Source organism: Camelina sativa, chromosome 12 (genome assembly GCF_000633955.1).
Source record: "Camelina sativa cultivar DH55 chromosome 12, Cs, whole genome shotgun sequence".
NCBI lineage: Eukaryota > Viridiplantae > Streptophyta > Magnoliopsida > Brassicales > Brassicaceae > Camelina > Camelina sativa.
Window position 1 is genome coordinate 19,054,172 of NC_025696.1, and position 19,692 is coordinate 19,073,863.

Sequence of the window (19,692 nt, forward strand, 5' to 3'; positions counted from 1 at the left end):
CTCTCTCTCTCTCTCTCTTTGTTCTGTTCATCATAGTCTCTGTATTGATTTGATTTATTACAGAGCTTGATTCCATGCGCGAGCGTTGTTGAGAAGACTCTGTTAAATGAAGCTGTGAAGGTTATAGAGAAGAACAAATCAATCAAACGTAAAGATGAATTGAGAAAGATCGTTGTTGTTGAACTCTCATCTCTCGGTTACGATTCTTCGGTTTGTAAATCCAAATGGGATAAATCTCGCTCTATACCGGCCGGTACAATCTCCTTAACCGGTTTCTTCTTCAACCTTCGATTTTTTTTTTTTGGTTTTTTTTTAATCTAATTGATGATTTGTTTCAGGTGAGTATGAGTACATAGATGTGATTGTGAACGGAGAACGGATTCTAATCGACGTTGATTTTAGATCGGAGTTCGAGATCGCAAGGCAGACGAGTGGTTACAAGGCGCTGCTTCAATCTCTGCCGTTGATATTCGTCGGAAAATCTGATCGGATTCTTCAGATCGTGTCAATGGTTTCTGAAGCAGCGAAACAGAGCTTGAAGAAGAAAGGTATGCATTTCCCTCCATGGAGGAAAGCTGATTACATGAGAGCTAAATGGCTATCTTCCTACACTCGAAACAACTCCTCCGACGGCGAGGATCCGTCGCCGGTTACTTCTGACGCGACCGCCGTGGCTGAACCGGAGCTGCTGGTTTTTGAGGAGAAACTCTTGTCGCCGCCGCCGCCGCCGTTGAAGTCTTCTTCTATGATTATGATTACGGATGATGATGATAATGACGTGGCAGAGCTGGTGAAGAGAGAAGCGAAGGTTGTCACGGGATTAGCTTTACTGTTCAAAGATAAACCCTAAAAATTAGAATTTTGAATTTTTCTAGTTTTTGCTAATTTTCGAATTAAACAAACAAATTTGCAGAATATAAACAAATATATAAAATTAGGATTACCCAATATTTTACCCAAAAATATAACAGTAGTTACTCATTTACTACTACTTCTACTTCTGTTTTGGTATGTAAAACACAGTAAAAGTAACAGAGACGTATTATTATTATATTACCCGGGTAATAGTCTAATCTGTTTTGGTTATTAATTACTTTTCTTGAAATTTGTACTGCGACTTCTGTTTAAAAAATATGTTGGCGCAAAAGGAACAGAAGATTTATGACAACTTTAAACTTCTCATGTTTTTTTATTAATCACTTTAAACTTCAAATTTACCACAACGTATTTATGGAAGTCAGAAAATTTAATAAATACTGTAGTAAAGATGATACTAATAAAGTAGTAATCGGAGGAAAAAAAAAAAAAAAGTAGTAATCAGAATTTATATTTTAATTATCTTTTCCGATGACGGCAGCATTCGAGAAGAAAGAAACAGTCTCTGTGGCATCATCTTGGAGTGTAACAGCTGTTCACTTGAACAGTGTAATATTCTCTTTTGTATTTTTTTTTACTTTTCTTTTCATTACTTTTATGAAAAAAAAGATATATATATATATATATGTTTTCTGTAGGACGTTTTGGATTAATATCGTATGTCAGTGAAATAAATATTTTGGTGGATTTGGCTACATATACATAAATAGAGTAGTTCTAACGTAGACGGTAGATCCAAACTTGAATATAGATTAGGACCATAATATACAAAAAATGATCCAATTCTATTTTGTGACGATTTAAAGGCATATATATTTCCTTCTTATTCTTAAACGGTCAAGAAAAAAATTCTTTTTTTTTCCTTTATTGCATTTACATTGAGGAGTTGTCTTATTTTAGACTAAATCAAAACTAGATTAGAGAATAGTGGTTAGTTCGATAAAGACGTAATGTAATGTTCTGTTAGACTTTTGAAATGGAAAGATGAAGTTTTTGTGTGTTTGCTTTATTTTTAGTCGAAGCCGAGACCAACTTTTTACATGGACCTAACTTTGTTTCCGTAAAGATGTGTTATGATTTGAAAACGGTTAAACCAAACCAATATGTAATGGCATCACAATCATTGTTGTGGGGCATTGTAATCCATTATGAGACACTATATATTCTTTTGATGTTATATAACTTACACATTATAATATAACAAATTTAAAAAGAACCATTATGGCAGTTGTGTGATTGATACAATTAGGATACCAAATTATGATATATATTTTGTGAATTTGAAAAATGTTTATAGTTTATATTTTTTTCCCATTTTTGCATCCGAATACAACATTTAGATGTAGATACTAGATACAATAGATGATGTTCGTGTAATTAGTCTTCATATTTTAGATGTTACTTAGAGATTCAAATCCAAACTGAGGACGGGATTTTGGAGTTAATTCACCCTTGTGGGATCGCTACCAAAACCATTTTACATCAAGAAAAAAGGATATCTAAATACTTTGGCTGAAGCAAAAATAATGTATATAACTCAATAATAAAGACCATAATAATACTTACGATATATAGCAAAAACCATCGGCTTGGGAAAACAACCTTCCACCCACTCATTCGAATGAACAGTTAGGATACTCGTTTCATTGTCTGTTTGCTTTTTATCACCTGAGTTTTTTGCCTTGTGACTTGTGAGATAGTCGTCAGACGAATAAAAGATTTACGCACAGCCAACTTGTGATAGTGTTAGTGACAGTAGTGTTATTATTTTATTGGACCTCTTTGGCTCTTTTGACACATGCATGATATAATGATTTGCAAATCAGAATTATCTTATAGTACTGTATTATATACACAATGGAGATACTAATATTTAATCGTTAGACATATGGAGGTTACTTTCCAAAATGTTGAAATATAAGCTACTAACATAAATTTTCAGTGATAAAAAAGCTATGTTAACTAAACATAATTAATAGTATATTCTAGAGTGTTCAGTCAATTTAAATTAAAAAGAGTAGAGTAAAACGTATATATATTTAAGGCAAGAGAGAGAGAGAGATGGGATTACGTATAGAGCGTGTTAATGTTTGGGGACCAACCTGCAAGATGACGAACCTAATGGCTAATGGTAAAGAGACCTATCTATCTACATTGACATGCCTAAAGTCTTACTAACATTATTGACCCTCAAAAATTCAGAATACAGAAAGAGCCAAAGATGAATGTGATTAGTTTGTCCAAAAAAAAAAAAAGGAATGTGATTAGTTGTGTGTGGCGTATCGTCATGGGCTTATTCTGTTATTCGCATGTGACATGCCTTCTCATTTTTCATTTAATTCCACAAAATAATAAGGTTAACAATTCAATAAGATGCAGTCAGCTGTTTATGAAAAATGTGTAATGAAATATTTAGATATAAATGATTAATTCTACACAATTTCGTCAAATATCTGATTATATTGTGAAACATTCATTCCCTTCCAAAACACTAAAATTTTTTTTGGCAGTATTAAATATTTTAAGAGATAATTTATACTTGTGAGTTTCTGCATACAATTATTACAATGTCGATTTCAATAAATAACTTTTTTTTTTTTGAGATTACAAAAATATATGTTTCTCTATTTATAGAACACATAAATACAGAGAGACTTATCCGCATTGAGATTAGACCCCGAATATTTGGTGACCAGTGTGGTCCCTTCCTCCTTTTGATTTCTTTTTTTCTTTTTCTCTTCCATACTTCTTTTTAGTAGTATATATTTTCCTTCTAATAAAGTAAATAAAGGTAAATAAAACTAGTAACTTTTTCTTCATAAATACTGTTAATCCAAAATGATAGAAACAAGAAGTAAAACAGATGTGAGATTTCTAGGCCAAAGACTTTTTACAGAACTTGTGTTTTGTTACACTGACGACTTTTGGTTCTTTTGTTTTTAACCTTTTTCTTTTCACTTACGTGTTTAAACTCTTTATTAGTATTTAGTAAATATGAAAGCTACTGAGAACAGATACGAGTTTCTGAAATTAAAATAATACACAATGGTTTAGGTAAATCATAAAAAAAAAAATCCTATATACAAAAAAATTGTGTTGCTTAGGTATGCATCAAAACCTACATTTTTTCTACTTGAAATTTTCTAACGAGAAGATAACTAAGACTATTTCCAATGTATATCTTTATTTTTTTCTTCTAAAATATATTAACTCTATAATAAAACATGAGTTAGTGTAAAAAAAATAAAGGTGAAAATAAAGTTGCTTTATACATAGAGCAATCTGAAGTAAATGTTGCTCTATAAAAGAGTTTTGACTCTAAAATAGAGTGAAGTTAGAGATGCCCTAAAGTCAGCTTGGATAAACTGATTAAGACTGTTTATCCAAAAGAAACTCATAGAAGATTAGTTTTGGCTTATCTTAACTGAAACATTTTGCTAGATTATCCAAAAGGGTTAATCAAAGACGGACAGCTTGGATAAACTGATTAAGAGAACAAACAATATAGAAATAAATCAATTAAGTATACAAATAGAATGTGAAAGTAATTTAAAGCTGAGAAGCATCATTAATTTCTCTAATCTATGACCCGTTATAGAAATAGAAGCAAAAGCAATAACATGTGACAGCTAAGAAAAGATGATGACACCACTATTTAAAATAATTTAGAGGTTATCCATAAGAAACTCATAGAAGATTAGTTTTGACAATTAAATTTATTAAAAACGTACCAAAACGAGAGGTCAGAATCTTTAGTACGCGGATTCAAAGAAAAATCTTGCAAATAGCCAAATACAATGGATTTGGGTGATATTTTCAGAACTAGCTATTTTATTGAGTTTTATACAAAAATAGGCCTTTTATAGAATAATTGTGAACAACAAAATCTTTTACAGAAATAGGAGTTTTCTTTTTAAAAGTTCAGAAAATTATTCGCTGAATTTTATCGTAATTTTAGAATTTTCATTCGCTGAAAATTAGAGACCCAAAACACAACTCATTAACATTTAATAATTTCGGCCTGATTTCAGAATGAAATATACAAAAGAAAAATCTTGCAAGTAGAACGAATTTGGTTGATAATTTGGAATTATTTATTATACTGATATTTATAGTTTTATAATTTTATAGCACTATACTATTATTATGTGCACTTTTTCACTAGAATATTGTGAAAATAGACACTTTACAAAGTTCATTATACAAATAGGAATTTTTCACGAAATAACAGTCTAATACAAAGTTTAGTTGTAAAAAAAAAAAAACGTTTTCAAAATGTAAAAGAACTTTGAAATTTTTGAAGAAAGCTTATTTTCAAATTACTTTTTCTAATAATTTAAATTTTAATATCATTTTAGTTTATTTTATTTTATTTTAAATTTCGAGGCCCAAAATATGGTCCACCAATGTGTTAATAGTAAAGGTTATGTGAAGTTAGACAGTATTACACAATTTACACAAGTTTCATTTAAAATCGTGCGTGTACTTCATATTCAAAGTTCTTCTAAGGTACACAACTGAATGTCCCTAATAAGATCCCAAAAGCAAAACACTTATCAGACTGTAGTTATGAATCTCTGATTCAGTAATTTTACTACAAATGATGTATCCATTTATGTGTATTTAAGCACAAAACGTAACCAAGGTTCTTGAACAAAACAAATGCCACCTCTTCGTCATTATTGCTTTTCTTGTACATTCCATTTTTTTGATCTTACAGGAATCAACAACATAACATTACCTTATTATATGTCAGTTTGCTACGCTGAGCAATTTTACTATTACAGATAACATCGAACTCTTCTGTTTAGTCCTTCCCGTCTGATCACAACTCTTAAGAGAGATTCTTCTTACGGGCGAGCTCTCGTGCCATCTCCCTTAGCTCCTCGGGTGGAGGAGGTCGAGGTGCCTCTTCAGGATAGACAACATATGAACGCTGCACAACAAATAGCCAAAATTTGGAAGATTAGGGAATGCCTCCATTGCACACTGTGCTTTGGTAAGACCCGGAAAGAACCAGAATACTAGCAAAATTCTGAATGAAGTCAAAAGGACTTATGATGTAGAACCATTCAACATTAAGACGGAAACAAATCAGATCGTGAGTGCTTTAAAGATCTCAATCCGTGATTGATATATCAGTCAAGAACAACAAATACTCATTGTAGACTTACCATTTCCTAACTATTCAGCAAAACCCCGAAGGTGATACAATACTCGCAAACTAGCCAACCTGGGGCAAATGAAACATCGCAGACTGTTTGTTGTATGGAGTCAGACCCAGAAAACTCCCTAACTAGTAACTACCATCGAAACTTCGAATGAAAGCAAATTGAAAACTACGATGAAGAATCATTGACAATTCAAGGAGATTATAAACCATATTTCTCAGTGTTACAGTGATTTAAGCAACAATGGCGTTTACCAAGTTGAGAGATAGGATTCCTAATTATTCACAGCTAACCAATCAATCTATGTTCCTAACAGTGTACAACAACAACTTAACAAAGTTAATTTAATAACCAAGCATCAAAAGCCCTAACTGAAACAAACAGGTTTTAAAAACAGCTTCAGTTAGAAAATATTTATTCAGAATCACCGACACGACACGACACATGTTTCTGAGATCCTCTGGTAGTAACAACTCTATTTTTCCTACAGTGACTCATGCTCTGAGAATTCCTAACAATATATGCCAGAGTAAACAAACTTCCTAATCAAAATATATGCCAAATAGAGAACTCAACAAGCATCAGTTTCCAAAAAAATTCGAAGTCAGTGATGATCATTTCGTGAATCAGAAGATAACAGAGAGAGTGAGATGATGATTACATTGCCCATGAATTTCTTGATATTGGTGCTGTTGTTGGCGAATGTATACATAAGGACGATCGGAACTGCGACGTAGACACCAAACTTTACGATCTCCAGTACCCCTTTCGATGTTCCTACAGACGACATTTTCTTTCCCGATAGTGAGAGAGAGAGATAGAGAGATCAATTTGGAACAACAATGCCCAGAGATCAAGATCGATGTAAATTCAGATTGAACGGTGATGAGCTTTTTAGGGTTTATCGATCGAGAGAAAATTGGGATTCGCGGAAGCGATGAACCGACTTAAAATTAGTGGTTCGCGATAGAATTGGGGTCAATTTGGACATTTCTTAAAATTGGAGTTGTGAATACGAAATATATATATGCGAGCCTATTCAAGTAAGGCCCAACAAAAGAGTTGTTTTGGTCTTATGAGAGTCAAGTCACTCACTGATTGATCATCCTAAACTCCGGCAAATTAATTAGTCTAAAACTAGAACATTCACAACAAATCACCACTACTTACGTTGTTTACAGACGCAAGTTTCATCATCTTCTTCTTAACAACTTTCTCGAACTCTACTCCCGACAGCGACAAAACCTGGTTCAACAGCAGTCTCACTCCACTTCTCTTCACCAGCTCATATCTCGGCTTGATCCTCTCTCGTAAACTATACCCAAAAAACTGCGGGAACTTCACCAGCTCCGAATTCTGATAATCCATTGTCTGAAAGTAATCCCATTTCGGCATCAGATTCTCTTTCAAGCTGAATGTGTACAAAGCTCCATATCTTGAGATCATAATCCCTATCTCATCTAAACTATAACCGTTTTCAAGGAAGAACTCTGTTACAGGCTTCAAATTCGACTCTATGCTTAATCCAAACGTTTGCGGACATCGATGAAGGAGAACCGCAACATCCACGTTGAGCGATCTAAAGTACTCCATTGTTGGACGGAGCTTGTCTTCTACACTGTAACTCATGATGTTAGGACATCGGGTTAGGATTTTCCCAATCTGTTCTTCTGTGAGACCGGCTTGGGTTAAGAAGTCGACAGTTGAAGTAAGTTTCTGGCGGCTGTAAGTGAGTATTGCTGGGAAACGGGAAATGATCTTTGCCCATTGAGTCTTATCAATGCCAAGTGTCTCGAGAAAGACCATTGTCGGTTTGAGGTTATCGGTTAAGCTGATTCCGCATATCTGTGGGCGTTTGCATAAGATTGTGGGGATGTCTGATTTAGGAATTCCAAGGCCTAGAAGGAACTCAACGACAGGTTTGATTTTTCCATCAAGGCTGTAATAAGGAAAAGCAGCGAACTTGCGAGTGATCGTTTTGATCTGCTCTAGGTTTAAACCAAGGTCAAGAAGGTAAAGAGTCTGAGGACGTAATGCACCTTCTGGATCAAGTTCACTGACTCGAGACACAGCTCTGAGTTTCCGAGTGTCTGCAGCAGAATTTGTGTCACCACGAGGTTGTAAGACCGGAAGTGGAGATGAGGCAAGAGGTCTAGGCTCAGCTGGTGGATCTGGGTAGCTCACAACAAGGTCAGAGAGGAGATCACCGTGTTCTTCATGAAGCTGTTCAAGGTAAGGTTCAAGAGAGTCTCGGATCTCAAGAGTAGTAAGCTCTCTTCCTGTTACAATTGAAAACAATCAAATAAATCACACTTTTAAAGTTCATCATCTGAGCTCCTCTCAATACATAGTAAAAAATGTTTAAAACGAAGAAAGATCGAACCTACGAGGTATCTTGCTTTATGAACAGAATGGAGCCTGGAGACTAAATGGTCAATGAATTGATCAGACTTGTTGATTAACCGAGAGGAGAGACTGTTGCTAAGACCTTGCTTCTTGAAGAATAGAGTTAAAACAGCTTTAGCTTCTTCTTTCTCTGCTGCAATCAGATTTGGAGGCACAGGTCTTGGACTAAACTCTACTCTATTCTTTAAACGAACCCCTAAAGAAAACAACCCATCATTATTGTTTTTAAAAGTTTGGGACAAAGAAGATAGATTCTTCTTTAACGTATCATTCTGATTTTACTAACCATTTGTTTCTTGTCGAAAAGAGAGTCTTCCCGTGAACCAAAGCTGTGCCCTGTAAAATTTATAGAATCAAACAGAAATGTTACTACAGTACAGACGGTATCGAGCCAGATTAAATAGAAGAAAACACAGAAGTAACAAACCTCGTACTGGGTTGATCTCTTCTGGCTACTAGGAAAATCTCCGAAGGTCCAAGTTGACTAAGACTTTGCATTCTTGTTCCTTGCTAATGGAGTTGGTGAAACCAAAGAAGCATTAAAAACACAAACTTTTCAATACACCTGTAGAGCATCGAAATCGAAGCAATTAAATCAAATTAACGCATAGGAATCAAGCATCAACAAAATTTCCAGCTATGAAACAGTACTATGTTGCAAATTCTTAATGCCTAGGGATTTGATGCGAACTAGATATGGTAAACATTAGCAGAGGATGAGAAACATAATTGTGGCAGAGAGAGGAATCAAAATCAGATTGACGAATCACCTCGTTGCGAATCGTGGATGGTGTTAACTTTTCCCGACAAAATTACAATCCGATTGAAGAGGAAACAACTTGAAGAACTCCCCAGCAAGAGCTTCTTCTTCAGTGAGAAGAAACTGGGATTTTGAAACGACGACATGATTGGAGGAACGACGAGGGTAATAACTTCCAATTGGTCGTCGAGATTTCGTAACTTTTTCAAGGCCCATTGGGCCTACGTAAGTCAATATCATATACTAGGATTTTGATTGGTTTATCGACTAAAGATATTGTGTTACGACTGTCAAAACAAAACTAAAAGCTGTGTTCATTCTATAATTTTTTATGACCTTTTAAACTTGAGATGGTAGATTGCTAGACTCCCTTCTTGGCCGGTTCATATGAACATTCATTCATCAAGGTTTTGTTTTTACGAATACCATGTGTCTCTCATCCTTTGAACATCTTGGACCACATGTAGAGGTCTAGAGAACTGCTGGAAAGAATCAGCTTTAAACACTGATATCATCAGCCAAGAGTTTTTAGAACATTTGTTAAAACAGATAAACATCTTTGTGGAGCTCTCCATCATCTTGTAAATTCGGTTCTGGCATTAGAGAGATAGGATCAACTTAATGCTTATAAACTTAACGTCTCACCATCTTCTTCTTCTTCTACCTCCGTTCCTCTGTTCTTGTTCTCTTTAAGGTGTTCAATTGTTTGTCTCCTAAAGTACTGACTGTCTTGAATCATAAGTAGTGAGAGTCGATTGCGGCTGTAGTTTGATGCAAGATTTGCAACATAGACAAAGTGCTATGTATTGTTCACCATGAAGGTCTTATAAACTCTTTGAAAATGGTTCAACCTGGGATCTAGTGTTTTGCTACATTTTCAACCAACTTGTCCAACCCCTGATGAGGGGTATCAACCATTTTGGTGCTGCATTCCTTTAAATTAGCACCTGAAGACAGAAACGCTTGCTTAGAAGGAACACTAAGTTGATGAAGATTCACAGGAACCTTCTCCTGATGACATGACAACAGATTTGCTAGCTTCTTCTTCAAATCTGGCGCAAGTGCAGGATTCGTTAGGAATATATCCAGCGACCGAATAACTCCTTTTCGCTCAATCTCTCTAAACGCTGATGTCAAACCTCTTACAATCATATCCCGACGGGTTATGTCATAAGTTTCCACAATATGAAGTAAGAACTCAAGTAACGAGTGAGTGATGTGTGGATACTGTGGTATCGACCATACCATCAAGAGAGCAGCAGGTTCAACATTCATAATATTATCAATTCTTTCATCGAAAAAGAGCCAGTCGTAAAACAGAGCCAGATTAACACTCCGCTCGATGTGATGGTTTTGCCTACACAGTTCCAAAAGCCAACCTATGATAGCCCATCTTGGCATGATCTCTGATCTAATGATTTCGTTTGTAGGGTGAATAACACAGCAAATGAACCGCACTATGTCGATCAAAAGCGTTTCTTTCTCAGGACCCAAAAGAAACTTCTTCAAGAACCAAATCTGATGCCGCTTATGGCTTCCCAGTTTCACATATCCAAGCAAAAACCTTAACTGGGTTTCCATCTCAGGAGCGATTCGAAGAAGGAAGTATCTACTCGAAGTCTTCAACTGGTATATCTCAGAGCATTTGTTTGTGACCAAATCATTCCATATCTCCATGAACTCAGAAACATGAGACAGATCCTGCAACAACCGGACAAGATCCCTACCAATCTTCAAACACAAATGCATCTGCTCTCTAAACATTTTGACACAGAATCTAATCTCCAACCTCTTCACATAATCAAGTTTCACAACGCCTAAAACCCTACAATGATCAGCTAACAAACGAAGAAAACTATACAGAGCACTAGTCAACACCAAGGGCAAATCATCAAGCAAACAATCCCATTTCTCAAGAAACAAACCCACTAATTCAGAACAAAGCCAAACATTCTGATCACCATAATCCCCAGTTCCGATTCTTCTCAGCAATGACACAATCAAATCCTCAATCCCAACACTCGAAACATCGATCATCTCCTTCGTTACCCAAACCAGCTGAACCTTAGCGGAATCAACAAGCTTAACGTACAATTCAACAACGATTCCAACAAGCAAACTAGTGAAAAGCGCATACCCATCAGTGACGAGAGCGTGTAAGTGCTTGATGTGGGTTTTACATGAATCGGGTTCGCATAAAACTCCGTAGACGATGGCTTTATTGAGGTCAAGATACTCTTGTGGGTCTGGGATATCTAAGGAGAACGGTGGACGTAGTTTCGGCTCGAGAGACTCGAAGGCTTGACGTAGTGATAGTTCGAGTTGGTTCTCGACTTCGTGTAGAGAGACTCGAATCAGTTTCGATGCAGCAATGCGGTTTCCATTCTCCATTGGATTGAGAGTCGATTCTTAAAGGAGAAACGAGAGAGAAGAGACCATCATCGTTGTTTTGTTTTGTGAGATTTGCCGGAAACAAAATCTTAGGGTTTTTTAATTTTGACTTTTAAAGTTTTGGTTTGATTCTAATTTTGACTTTTATCTGCGCTTATTATAGATTGTAAACGACACAGACCTTTGTCGTTTTGTTGCTGTAATAAAGTAATTTAATTAAATTAACCCATTCCAAATTCACATTTTTTTGAAGTAGTTTATATTTTTTTTTGCTAACCATTTCGAATATTGAAATTACAAATACTTTTATTTAAATTAATTTATTATCAGAAATACTCAAAATTTATAAGTTTTATTGAATCCTCCATCCCTCGTAGTTGTTTTTTTTCTTTTAAATCCATTCTTTAAAATTTTCCTGATTCTTCATAACATTTTTTCCTACTTTTCCAACATTTTTTGCAATATATGTGTTACGATTTAGACCTTAAATAAATGCAGATAACATTTTTACGTAAATACATGTAATGTTTAATTTAGCTGCTGTTCATTCATTCAAGCTAAAGCAAGTACAAAGAAGCAAATGTCAACCTCATGATTGGATACAACAAATTTTAAAAGAAAATAGTTGGCCGTGAGCCCGTGATGCAATAAACCTATACTCAAAATCATTGCCATGATGACGAATTTTGAATTGTTTAACAAAGAAAATAATATATGGGTTTAGAATTTACGACGCTTAAATATTATTATCAGACCAATAGACCAATAGACCAAAGGGCTCGGAGAGACGAGTTAATTATATTGTAATGTCTCATTTTGATGTTAGTATCGACAAAAAAATAAATTACTAACTAAATTGTGACTCTTAATAATGATGGAGCATACATCACCGTGAGGGCAAGTAGGCGCAACATTCCTACGGCCATGTAGCTTTCAGAATTAAATAAGAGAATCTAAGTCCAACCATCGATTTCAATTCATTTGTTTGCCTATTTTTAGAGAAAACGACTCCAACTTTTAAATCAAAGCAAGACACTGACAATATATATGTGTTATATAATTTATAAAATACTCTCATACGATATTTATACTTGTTTCCATTTTTTTTTTCAAACATAATATTTCATTAACTTTACCTAACAACTCATTACAAAGGGAAAGTAAAGCGTTTTTTGTGAGGGCATCAACCTGGTGATTGAGCTTTCGAGAGACATAAGAAAAATTACACGAATCAAATTGAGAACAAAGGTTTTGGGAATCATATAGAATCCCATGGAGCTCCTTTGGGGAGGATTTCCGATTGATGGCTTGGACAAGCTATAACGAGTATGAAGCAAAAAAGACGTTTTTGAAACCCGATTCAATAGCAACTCCCATCGCAGTGAGAGTTGCTATTGCTTCGGCCATCAGAGGGGATCGGGTAGATGTAGCAGCCGTGGTTCCTTGAAGGATGATATCATTCGATTGGTCTTTGAAGATCCAGCCACATCTTGCATGTCCATTCTCCCTCCAGGATGCATCTGTGAAGCAGGTAATCTGGTCCGATAATATCAAGGTTGGTCGCACTTCCGTGGCCAAAGATCGAGTCTGATTGGGGTTTTGTTGCAGGTGAGCCTATTGGGCTTCCTGCCATTCCCTAGTGCGGGAGATGGCTAAAGAGAGGGCATCTTTGGGCTGAGGAGTGGTTTTGTCGAAGATGAGGCGGTTACGGGTTGTCCAGATGGTCCATAGTATCCAAGGTGAGAGTGGTCCTAGTGCAAGTCCAGTCGGTGGGAGACAGAGAAGCTTACTTGAGGCAGACAGGCCCGATTTAAAACTAGTGATTGTATCCATCGTGAGCTTGCGTTGGAAAGGTGCTAGGTTCCATACAGATACAGCAAACGGACAGTGGAAGAAGAGGTGGGCTGTCGTTTCAGGTTGGTGGCAATATGGGCATGAAGCATTTGGGTTGATGCCTCTGTTCTGCAGATTAGTGCCTACAGGGAGTGCATTCTGAGATGCTTTCCACAGCAAGAGTTTAGTCTTTGGTGAGATCTTTTGGTTCCAAATTTCTTTTTTCCAAGTAAAGGTGTGGTTTGGGGATTGATCACTAACTGGCAGGTTTGGTAATTTGCTCGAGTTTTTCAGATGTATGGCCTCATGATAACCGGATTTTGCACTGTACTTTCCATCAGGAGTTGGAAGCTAGGCCCATGAATCTAAACCCCCTTTTCTGCTTGGTTTTAGTTTGAGTATCTGGTCCTCATACGATGGGAGGGTTTTGCGGATCATTGGCATGTTCCACTCCATGGTTTGCGTAAGAGAAGATCCGCAACTCTCAGGTGTTGGTTTTCTTCTGTGGGGGGACCAAGAGGGGCTACCGGGTGATCCAGGGAGAGCCATGGGGTCCGCCAAATAGGTACATTTTCCCCGGTTCCCACTAGCTTCCCAATTTGTGTTTTTAGTAAGTCTCATCCTATACAAATACTTCTCCAGCCGTGTGAGGCATGATTTGGAACTTGACTTTCCAGGAACGAGGAGGACTTGCAATACTTCCCGAGGAGGACCTTTGCTAGAAAACAATTTGGTTGGATGAGGATACGCCAGCTGATCTTTGCTAGGAGAGCATCATTGAAAGCTTGTAAGTCCCGGAACCCTAAACCTCCATCCTTTGAGGATTTGGTCATTTTCTCCCAAGCTATCCAACACATCTTCTTCTTATCAGGTTTTTCATCCCACTAGAATCAAGTTAAACCAGATTGGAGGCGGCTGCAGAGGGAGTTTGGGAGTTTGAAGCACGACATTGTGTAAGACGGTATTGCACTGAGAACAGACTTTAACAGTGTTAGTTTGCCAGCCGAAGATAGAAACCTGGAGGACCAGCTCAGTGCTTGTTGTTTAACTCTGTCCACAATCATGCTGAAAAGGTCCTTCTTCTTTCTCCCAAATAGTTCAGGTAAACCCAGGTATTTCCCCTGACCTCCTATCTTGCAAATACCAAGCTCTTCTTTGACCCGTTCCTTGATGTCAGCCTTTGTTTTATGGGAAAAGAAAAGGTGATAGAGGACTTGTCTTAGTTTATTTTTTGGCCTGATACTGTCGTGTATTTTTGTAGAATACTCTTTAGCTGTTTACCACTATTCTTGTTTGACTTGCAGAAAAACATAGTATCATCAGCAAAGAGGAGATGATTCACTCTTGGACTGCCTCTTGAGACACGAATCCCAGGTAACTTTCCATGTAGTTGTGCTTTATTATATAATCCTGAGAGAACCTCACTGCAGAGGATAAAAATATACGTGGATAAAGGATCACCCTGCCTGATTCCACGGGTAGGTTTAACTTTTCCTTTTGCCTGACCGTTTAGCAGGTAGGAGTAGGAAACCGTTGTAATGCACTGCATAACCCAGTTTATCCATTGTGAGTGAAATCCCAGTCTGGTAAGAACATCTCTTATAAAATTCCACTCTAGTTTATCATAGGCTTTGCTCATGTCTGTTTTCACAGCCATGTAAACTTTTTCTTTTGCAGCAGATGATTTCAGGTAGTGTAGAGCTTCGTGGGTAATGAGAATATTATCTGTAATAGCTCGACCCGGTACGAAAGCTGATTGGTTTTAGGAGATACAGGTTTGTAAGATTGGTTGAAGGCGTTTTGAAATGATCTTTGCAATTATTTTGTAAAAAACAGAGCAGAGAGTTATGGGACGGTAGTCCGCAACTCGTTTTGGATTGGTGATCTTTGGGATCAATCTACCGTGAGTGTGATTGATTTGCAGGGGAAGCGAACCAGACGAGAAGAAGTTTTGCACTTCTGTTATGATCTTGTTGTGGATTGTGTCCCAGTTTGTTTGGAAAAAACTTGCAGAAAAACCATCAGGCCCCGGTGCTTTGTCAGGGTGAATGTCGAAGCATGCAGATTTGATTTCAGCTGCAGATGGGATTTTGATGAGCTCCTCATTTGCTTCTATCGAGACACATGGTGAGATTGCTTCCTTGACTACATTGTTCCTAGGTCCTTCTTCAGAGGTAAACAGGTCCTGATAGTAAGAGGTAATAGTGGCAGCAATTTCCTGTTCTTCATAAACAGGGTGACCTTGGTCTGATTCAAGTACTGATATGTTATTGATGGCTTTGCGGTTTTTTGTGGCAGCATGAAAGTACCCTGAGTTTTTGTCTCCAAGGGTTAACCACAGTTGGTGGCTCCTTTGCTTCCAGAACTCCTCCTCTTTACGGTAAGCCTCTGTTAACTTTTGGTTCAAATCTTCTAGGAAGCTCTGGGGACTCAAGTCAGAAGACATCACTTCGTCAATTTGTTCCTTAAGGTCATTGATGGTTTGTTGGCTGTTAAGTTGTTGCTTTTTGGTCCAGGTAATGATCGCAGAGCGACAGTGGTGCAATCTCATCTCCACATCAGCATCTGGTTGCACATTCCATGCATCCAAGATAAGTTTTTTATCCTCAGGTAGATGTTTTAGACGTCGATCATACCTAAACAAACCTCTTCTTCTTCTCTTAACAGGGTCAAAGGATGTGACAACTGGTCGGTGATCTGAGCCTTCAAACCGGAGGTATTCGCATCTTCCCGATGGGTAGGCAACAGTCCACTCACTATTCGCCATTGCCCTGTCCAGTCTGCATCTAACAAGGTGGGAATGGCGTTATCCTCTCCATGACAGAAAATTACCAGTGTGTTGAAGATCAAAAAGATCACATGTGGACATAAGTGATCTCAGGTCAGTGAATGATCCTTCCGGTCTGGGTGGTCCTCCTGATTTTTCATTACTGTTTATAATGTCATTGAAATCACCAGTTAAAAACCAGGGATCAGATCGAGAGGTTGCTTGTGCTTTCAGTTTATTCCAGACTTCTATCCTTTTGGTCCTGTCTGGTTCGCCATATACAAAGGTAGCGTAGAAATATCTTCCTTTAGCTTTTATTCTGGTATCAATGAAGTTTTGACAAGAGTTAATGATCTCAAGTTCCAATGTTTGTTTCCAGAATAGAGCTAAGCCTCCTGCCCCTGGTGTGTGTGGAGGAATCAGGTGATGAGATGGATAATCCAGCCATTGTAACGTTTGTAGCACATTCTCTGATTGATTTTTGGTCTCCATGAGGAATATAAGGTCAGGACATACTTTCCTCTTTATGTCCTTTAAACGTTGGACTGTTATGGGATTCCCCAGCCCATAATAGTTCCAGCTTACCATTCTTAAGGAAGAGGGGTCGGCCAATTCTGAAAATCCGCCTTCTTCCTTCTACTAGCTGGGAAGAGTCTGACTTGTGGTGCTTGTGCAGGAACCAAGGTGTGAGAGGCTTCACTTTCCCTGGTTTGGGCTCTAGCTTGATTCGTATCCGTATTGGTTAGAAAGTTTCTGGGGGGAGGTAAGCTAGGTCCCGAGGATGCCTTTGATGCTTTTTTAGTTCCTGTTTTTGAGTTGTCAGACCTTGAGTCTCCCTTTGGATCAGTCTCTTTTCTTGGAGAGCTCCTTGTGAAGTTCCTTTTTTGTGTTCGTGCCCCTAGTAACACTTGGTTTCCTTGTAACTTTTGTTTTTGTGTAGGTGGTCTACCCCTTCCTCTCTTGCTAGCTTCTCCTACAGTTGATTTTCTTGGGGAGGAGGCCCTCGCTGATGAAACAAGGTGAAGGAAATCAGGGTTTGTTGCAGGGGTGGGCGTACTAATGAGAGATGCATTAGCCAGGTTAGCAGCCATGATAGAGTTAGCTGTTTGTTCCATTAAGTTTTCCGTTTCACCCTGAAGTACCCTCAAACGTCTGACTGCGCTCTCTGTTGGGTCTGGGCAGGCCATATATTGGACTGTTACCTCACGTAAGTCACTCAGGACTTGTTCTCTAGAAGGGAGCTCTAGAAGGGGTACTTCGTTTTCCTGGATTAGTAAGGTAGCTTGAGCTTGGTTTGGAACTGATGGTGATGCTTGAGGTTCCGGACTCACAGCAACTCTCTCTAGTGGTGGGTGTCTCGCTCTCGAGGAGACTGAGGGTTCCCGTTGGGGTTCAGCCGAGGAGTTTGATTTCTCTCTCCATTGGAGGTTACGGTTTGGGGGAGGAGGTAAAGGGGGGCTCCTCTGTCTCTGCGAAAAGTATCTCTCTCTTCTCGAGTATGACTTTGAAGGTGTTCGGGAATGAGTACGCTGCCTGTAACCAGTTTTATGTTCTCGGGGATGATATCTCTGGTCAGAGGGGGAGGTAGGGCGTTGTGTCATAAGCTCATAATTTTGTTTGCGAGTTTCTGTTCTTTGATGATGCAGAGGGGCTCTCTCGAGACTCTGGGTTGGTCCTTGATGCTTAGGCGGTAGGAAGTTGTCTTGAGGTGTATAGTAGTTCCTTGAGACCGAGATAGTGGGTTCTCGAGGTGGCTTTCTGTTAGATTGTCTCAGCGGTGCTTTCCTAAGGTCTTTCAAGCCAAGACAGTAGTATTTGTCATGAGAGAGTCGCAGGCAGTGTGTGCAATGGTTTTTCAAGTTTTTGTACTCTAGGTAGAGTAGGGCTTCACTACCATCCGGAAACTCTATGATGGTTTCTTTTGTAATGGGCTCTAGGACATTAATAAGAACCTTTAGCTGGATCTTTGTGGTGGAGATGTTCATGTCTAGGATATTCCCCAGAGCTTCTCCAATAGATTGTACTATTTCTTTTTTCCAATAGTGTTTTGGTAATCCTTGTACCTCAATCCAGAAAGGTATCATGGACGGGAAGGATGGTGAGATGATTGGTTCCCAACGTTGTATTATGACCATCCATTGGTCAAAATGATAGGGTCGGTTGGCTAGGACTTGACGAAGGTCTTCCTCGAGTTCAAACTTAAATTGGAAAACGCCTTGTCCTAGGTCTGCACCAGTTGCTTTTCCGTGCAAGTTCCATCTGTTGAGGAGAAAGGGGAAGATAGCCCACATTCTATGTCCCGCGGGGTTAGAGAGTCTTCCTATTAAGGTGAGTGCATTTTCTAGTATCAGATCTGAATATCAAGTTCTGGAGCTTTGATTCTCTTTCTAGGGGGAGGGGAATAATCATTTGCTAACTCTTATCCTTTCATGTGGTGAGGTATACGGTTCATCATGGGTGGTGGGGCTCAAAGAAGGCAGCAGTAGAGCATGATCCAAGTAACAGGGGATAAGCAGAAGTTTTCGGTTTTAAAGTTGAGAAAAACAGCCAGGCAGTAAAAGTTTCTAAGCAGGTTAGTAATATGCAGTAAATGAAGGGTGAGATTAAGTTAGTACCAGATTAGAAGAGGCTTGAATGCTTGTTGAATGTGGTTGTTGTTGTTTGGGATCCAGCTTGAAGAACATGAAGAACAGCCATTCAAGAAGAGATAAGGGGAGGGGAGCCGTTGGATAAAGCTATTGACCAGTTTGTATTGGTGAGACCGGGGTGGATGAGATCTGGACAATAAGCTTCATCCTAAACTTCGGTTAATGTGCCTGAGAGCGTTTTTTATTTTATTTTTGGCTCTTGCTTCTCTTTAGTATTTATATTTGTTTCAATAAGATTTAAGTTCTTTAAGATTTTACTAAAAAACCATAATCGTAATTGAATTAATCTGTATATAGTATGTGACTGGTTTTAAATAGGCCAAATACATATAAAAATTCATAGTCAAGTCTCATTAGTATACTGCTAAGACATACGATTATAATGTTATTAATTTTATAAGGAATAATTGTTTCTCTGAAATCTTTAATTAATTAATGTATAGTCAAGTCTCACTAATATTCTATTATTAAGACATATGATGAAACTAATTTTCTTTAGTATATAAAGAAATCATTGTGTCTGTGACATCCTATTACATATGAAAACATATAGACAATTCTCATTGAACTGCATATGATTGTATTGCTTCCCACCAATTAAATGAAAAACCCAACTTTCGGGTGGCCATCTCCAGATGTCCAAATGTCCATGAACAGCCTCGCCTAACTTGTCTTATGAAATTATAATCACAAATTTTATTATCGATTTTGATTATCTTATTGACAAATCATATGTTATAACGTATAATTTAAACGTACCATTTCATTGGCGCCTTACGTTTCACCTTCTCCACCTACATGATTTGAGATGGGACAACAACAACAACACACACACACCAT

General features: G+C 37.8%; 3 protein-coding genes and 1 pseudogene across 4 annotated transcripts; 1 reads left to right on the forward strand and 3 right to left on the reverse strand.

Moving 5' to 3' along the window:
- The window catches only part of LOC104732181, a 1,917-nt pseudogene extending 864 nt beyond the window's left edge, over positions 1–1,053 (forward strand).
- On the reverse strand, positions 5,463–9,371 carry LOC104732182 (transcription termination factor MTERF5, chloroplastic-like). 2 transcript variants are annotated; one of them, XM_019234192.1, is made up of 6 exons: positions 9,224–9,371; positions 8,881–8,963; positions 8,740–8,789; positions 8,431–8,649; positions 6,709–8,326; positions 5,463–5,812 (listed from the first exon to the last, which is right to left on the reverse strand). In XM_019234192.1, the coding sequence occupies exons 2-5, from the start codon at positions 8,949–8,951 to the stop codon at positions 7,194–7,196; spliced, it is 1,473 nt and encodes a 490-aa protein (XP_019089737.1). In that variant the 5' UTR covers positions 8,952–8,963; positions 9,224–9,371; the 3' UTR covers positions 5,463–5,812; positions 6,709–7,193. The 2 variants fall into 2 exon arrangements, with proteins under 2 accessions (XP_019089737.1, XP_010450020.1); XM_010451718.2 differs by having other exon boundaries at positions 8,881–9,018.
- Positions 5,466–6,857, reverse strand: LOC109128201. The gene is made up of 2 exons (XM_019234193.1): positions 6,709–6,857; positions 5,466–5,812 (listed from the first exon to the last, which is right to left on the reverse strand). The coding sequence occupies exons 1-2, from the start codon at positions 6,835–6,837 to the stop codon at positions 5,711–5,713; spliced, it is 231 nt and encodes a 76-aa protein (XP_019089738.1). The 5' UTR covers positions 6,838–6,857; the 3' UTR covers positions 5,466–5,710.
- Positions 9,697–11,708, reverse strand: LOC104732183 (integrator complex subunit 3 homolog). Its single transcript, XM_010451719.2, is given in 1 exon segment — positions 9,697–11,708. A coding segment is annotated over 1 exon segment (1,581 nt). The 5' UTR covers positions 11,605–11,708; the 3' UTR covers positions 9,697–10,023.

Coding starts and splice junctions, on each gene's coding strand:
- LOC109128201 (XM_019234193.1), bottom strand. CDS start 6,837: ATGTCGTCTGTAGGAACATCGAAAGGGGTACTGGAGATCGTAAAGTTT. Junction 5,813..6,708: donor TCAAGAAATTCATGGGCAAT/GTAATCATCATC, acceptor TTTGTTGTGCAG/CGTTCATATGTTGTCTATCC.
- LOC104732182 (XM_019234192.1), bottom strand. CDS start 8,951: ATGCAAAGTCTTAGTCAACTTGGACCTTCGGAGATTTTCCTAGTAGCC. Junction 8,650..8,739: donor TTTTCGACAAGAAACAAATG/GTTAGTAAAATC, acceptor TGTTTTCTTTAG/GGGTTCGTTTAAAGAATAGA. Junction 8,327..8,430: donor TAAAGCAAGATACCTCGTAG/GTTCGATCTTTC, acceptor CAATTGTAACAG/GAAGAGAGCTTACTACTCTT.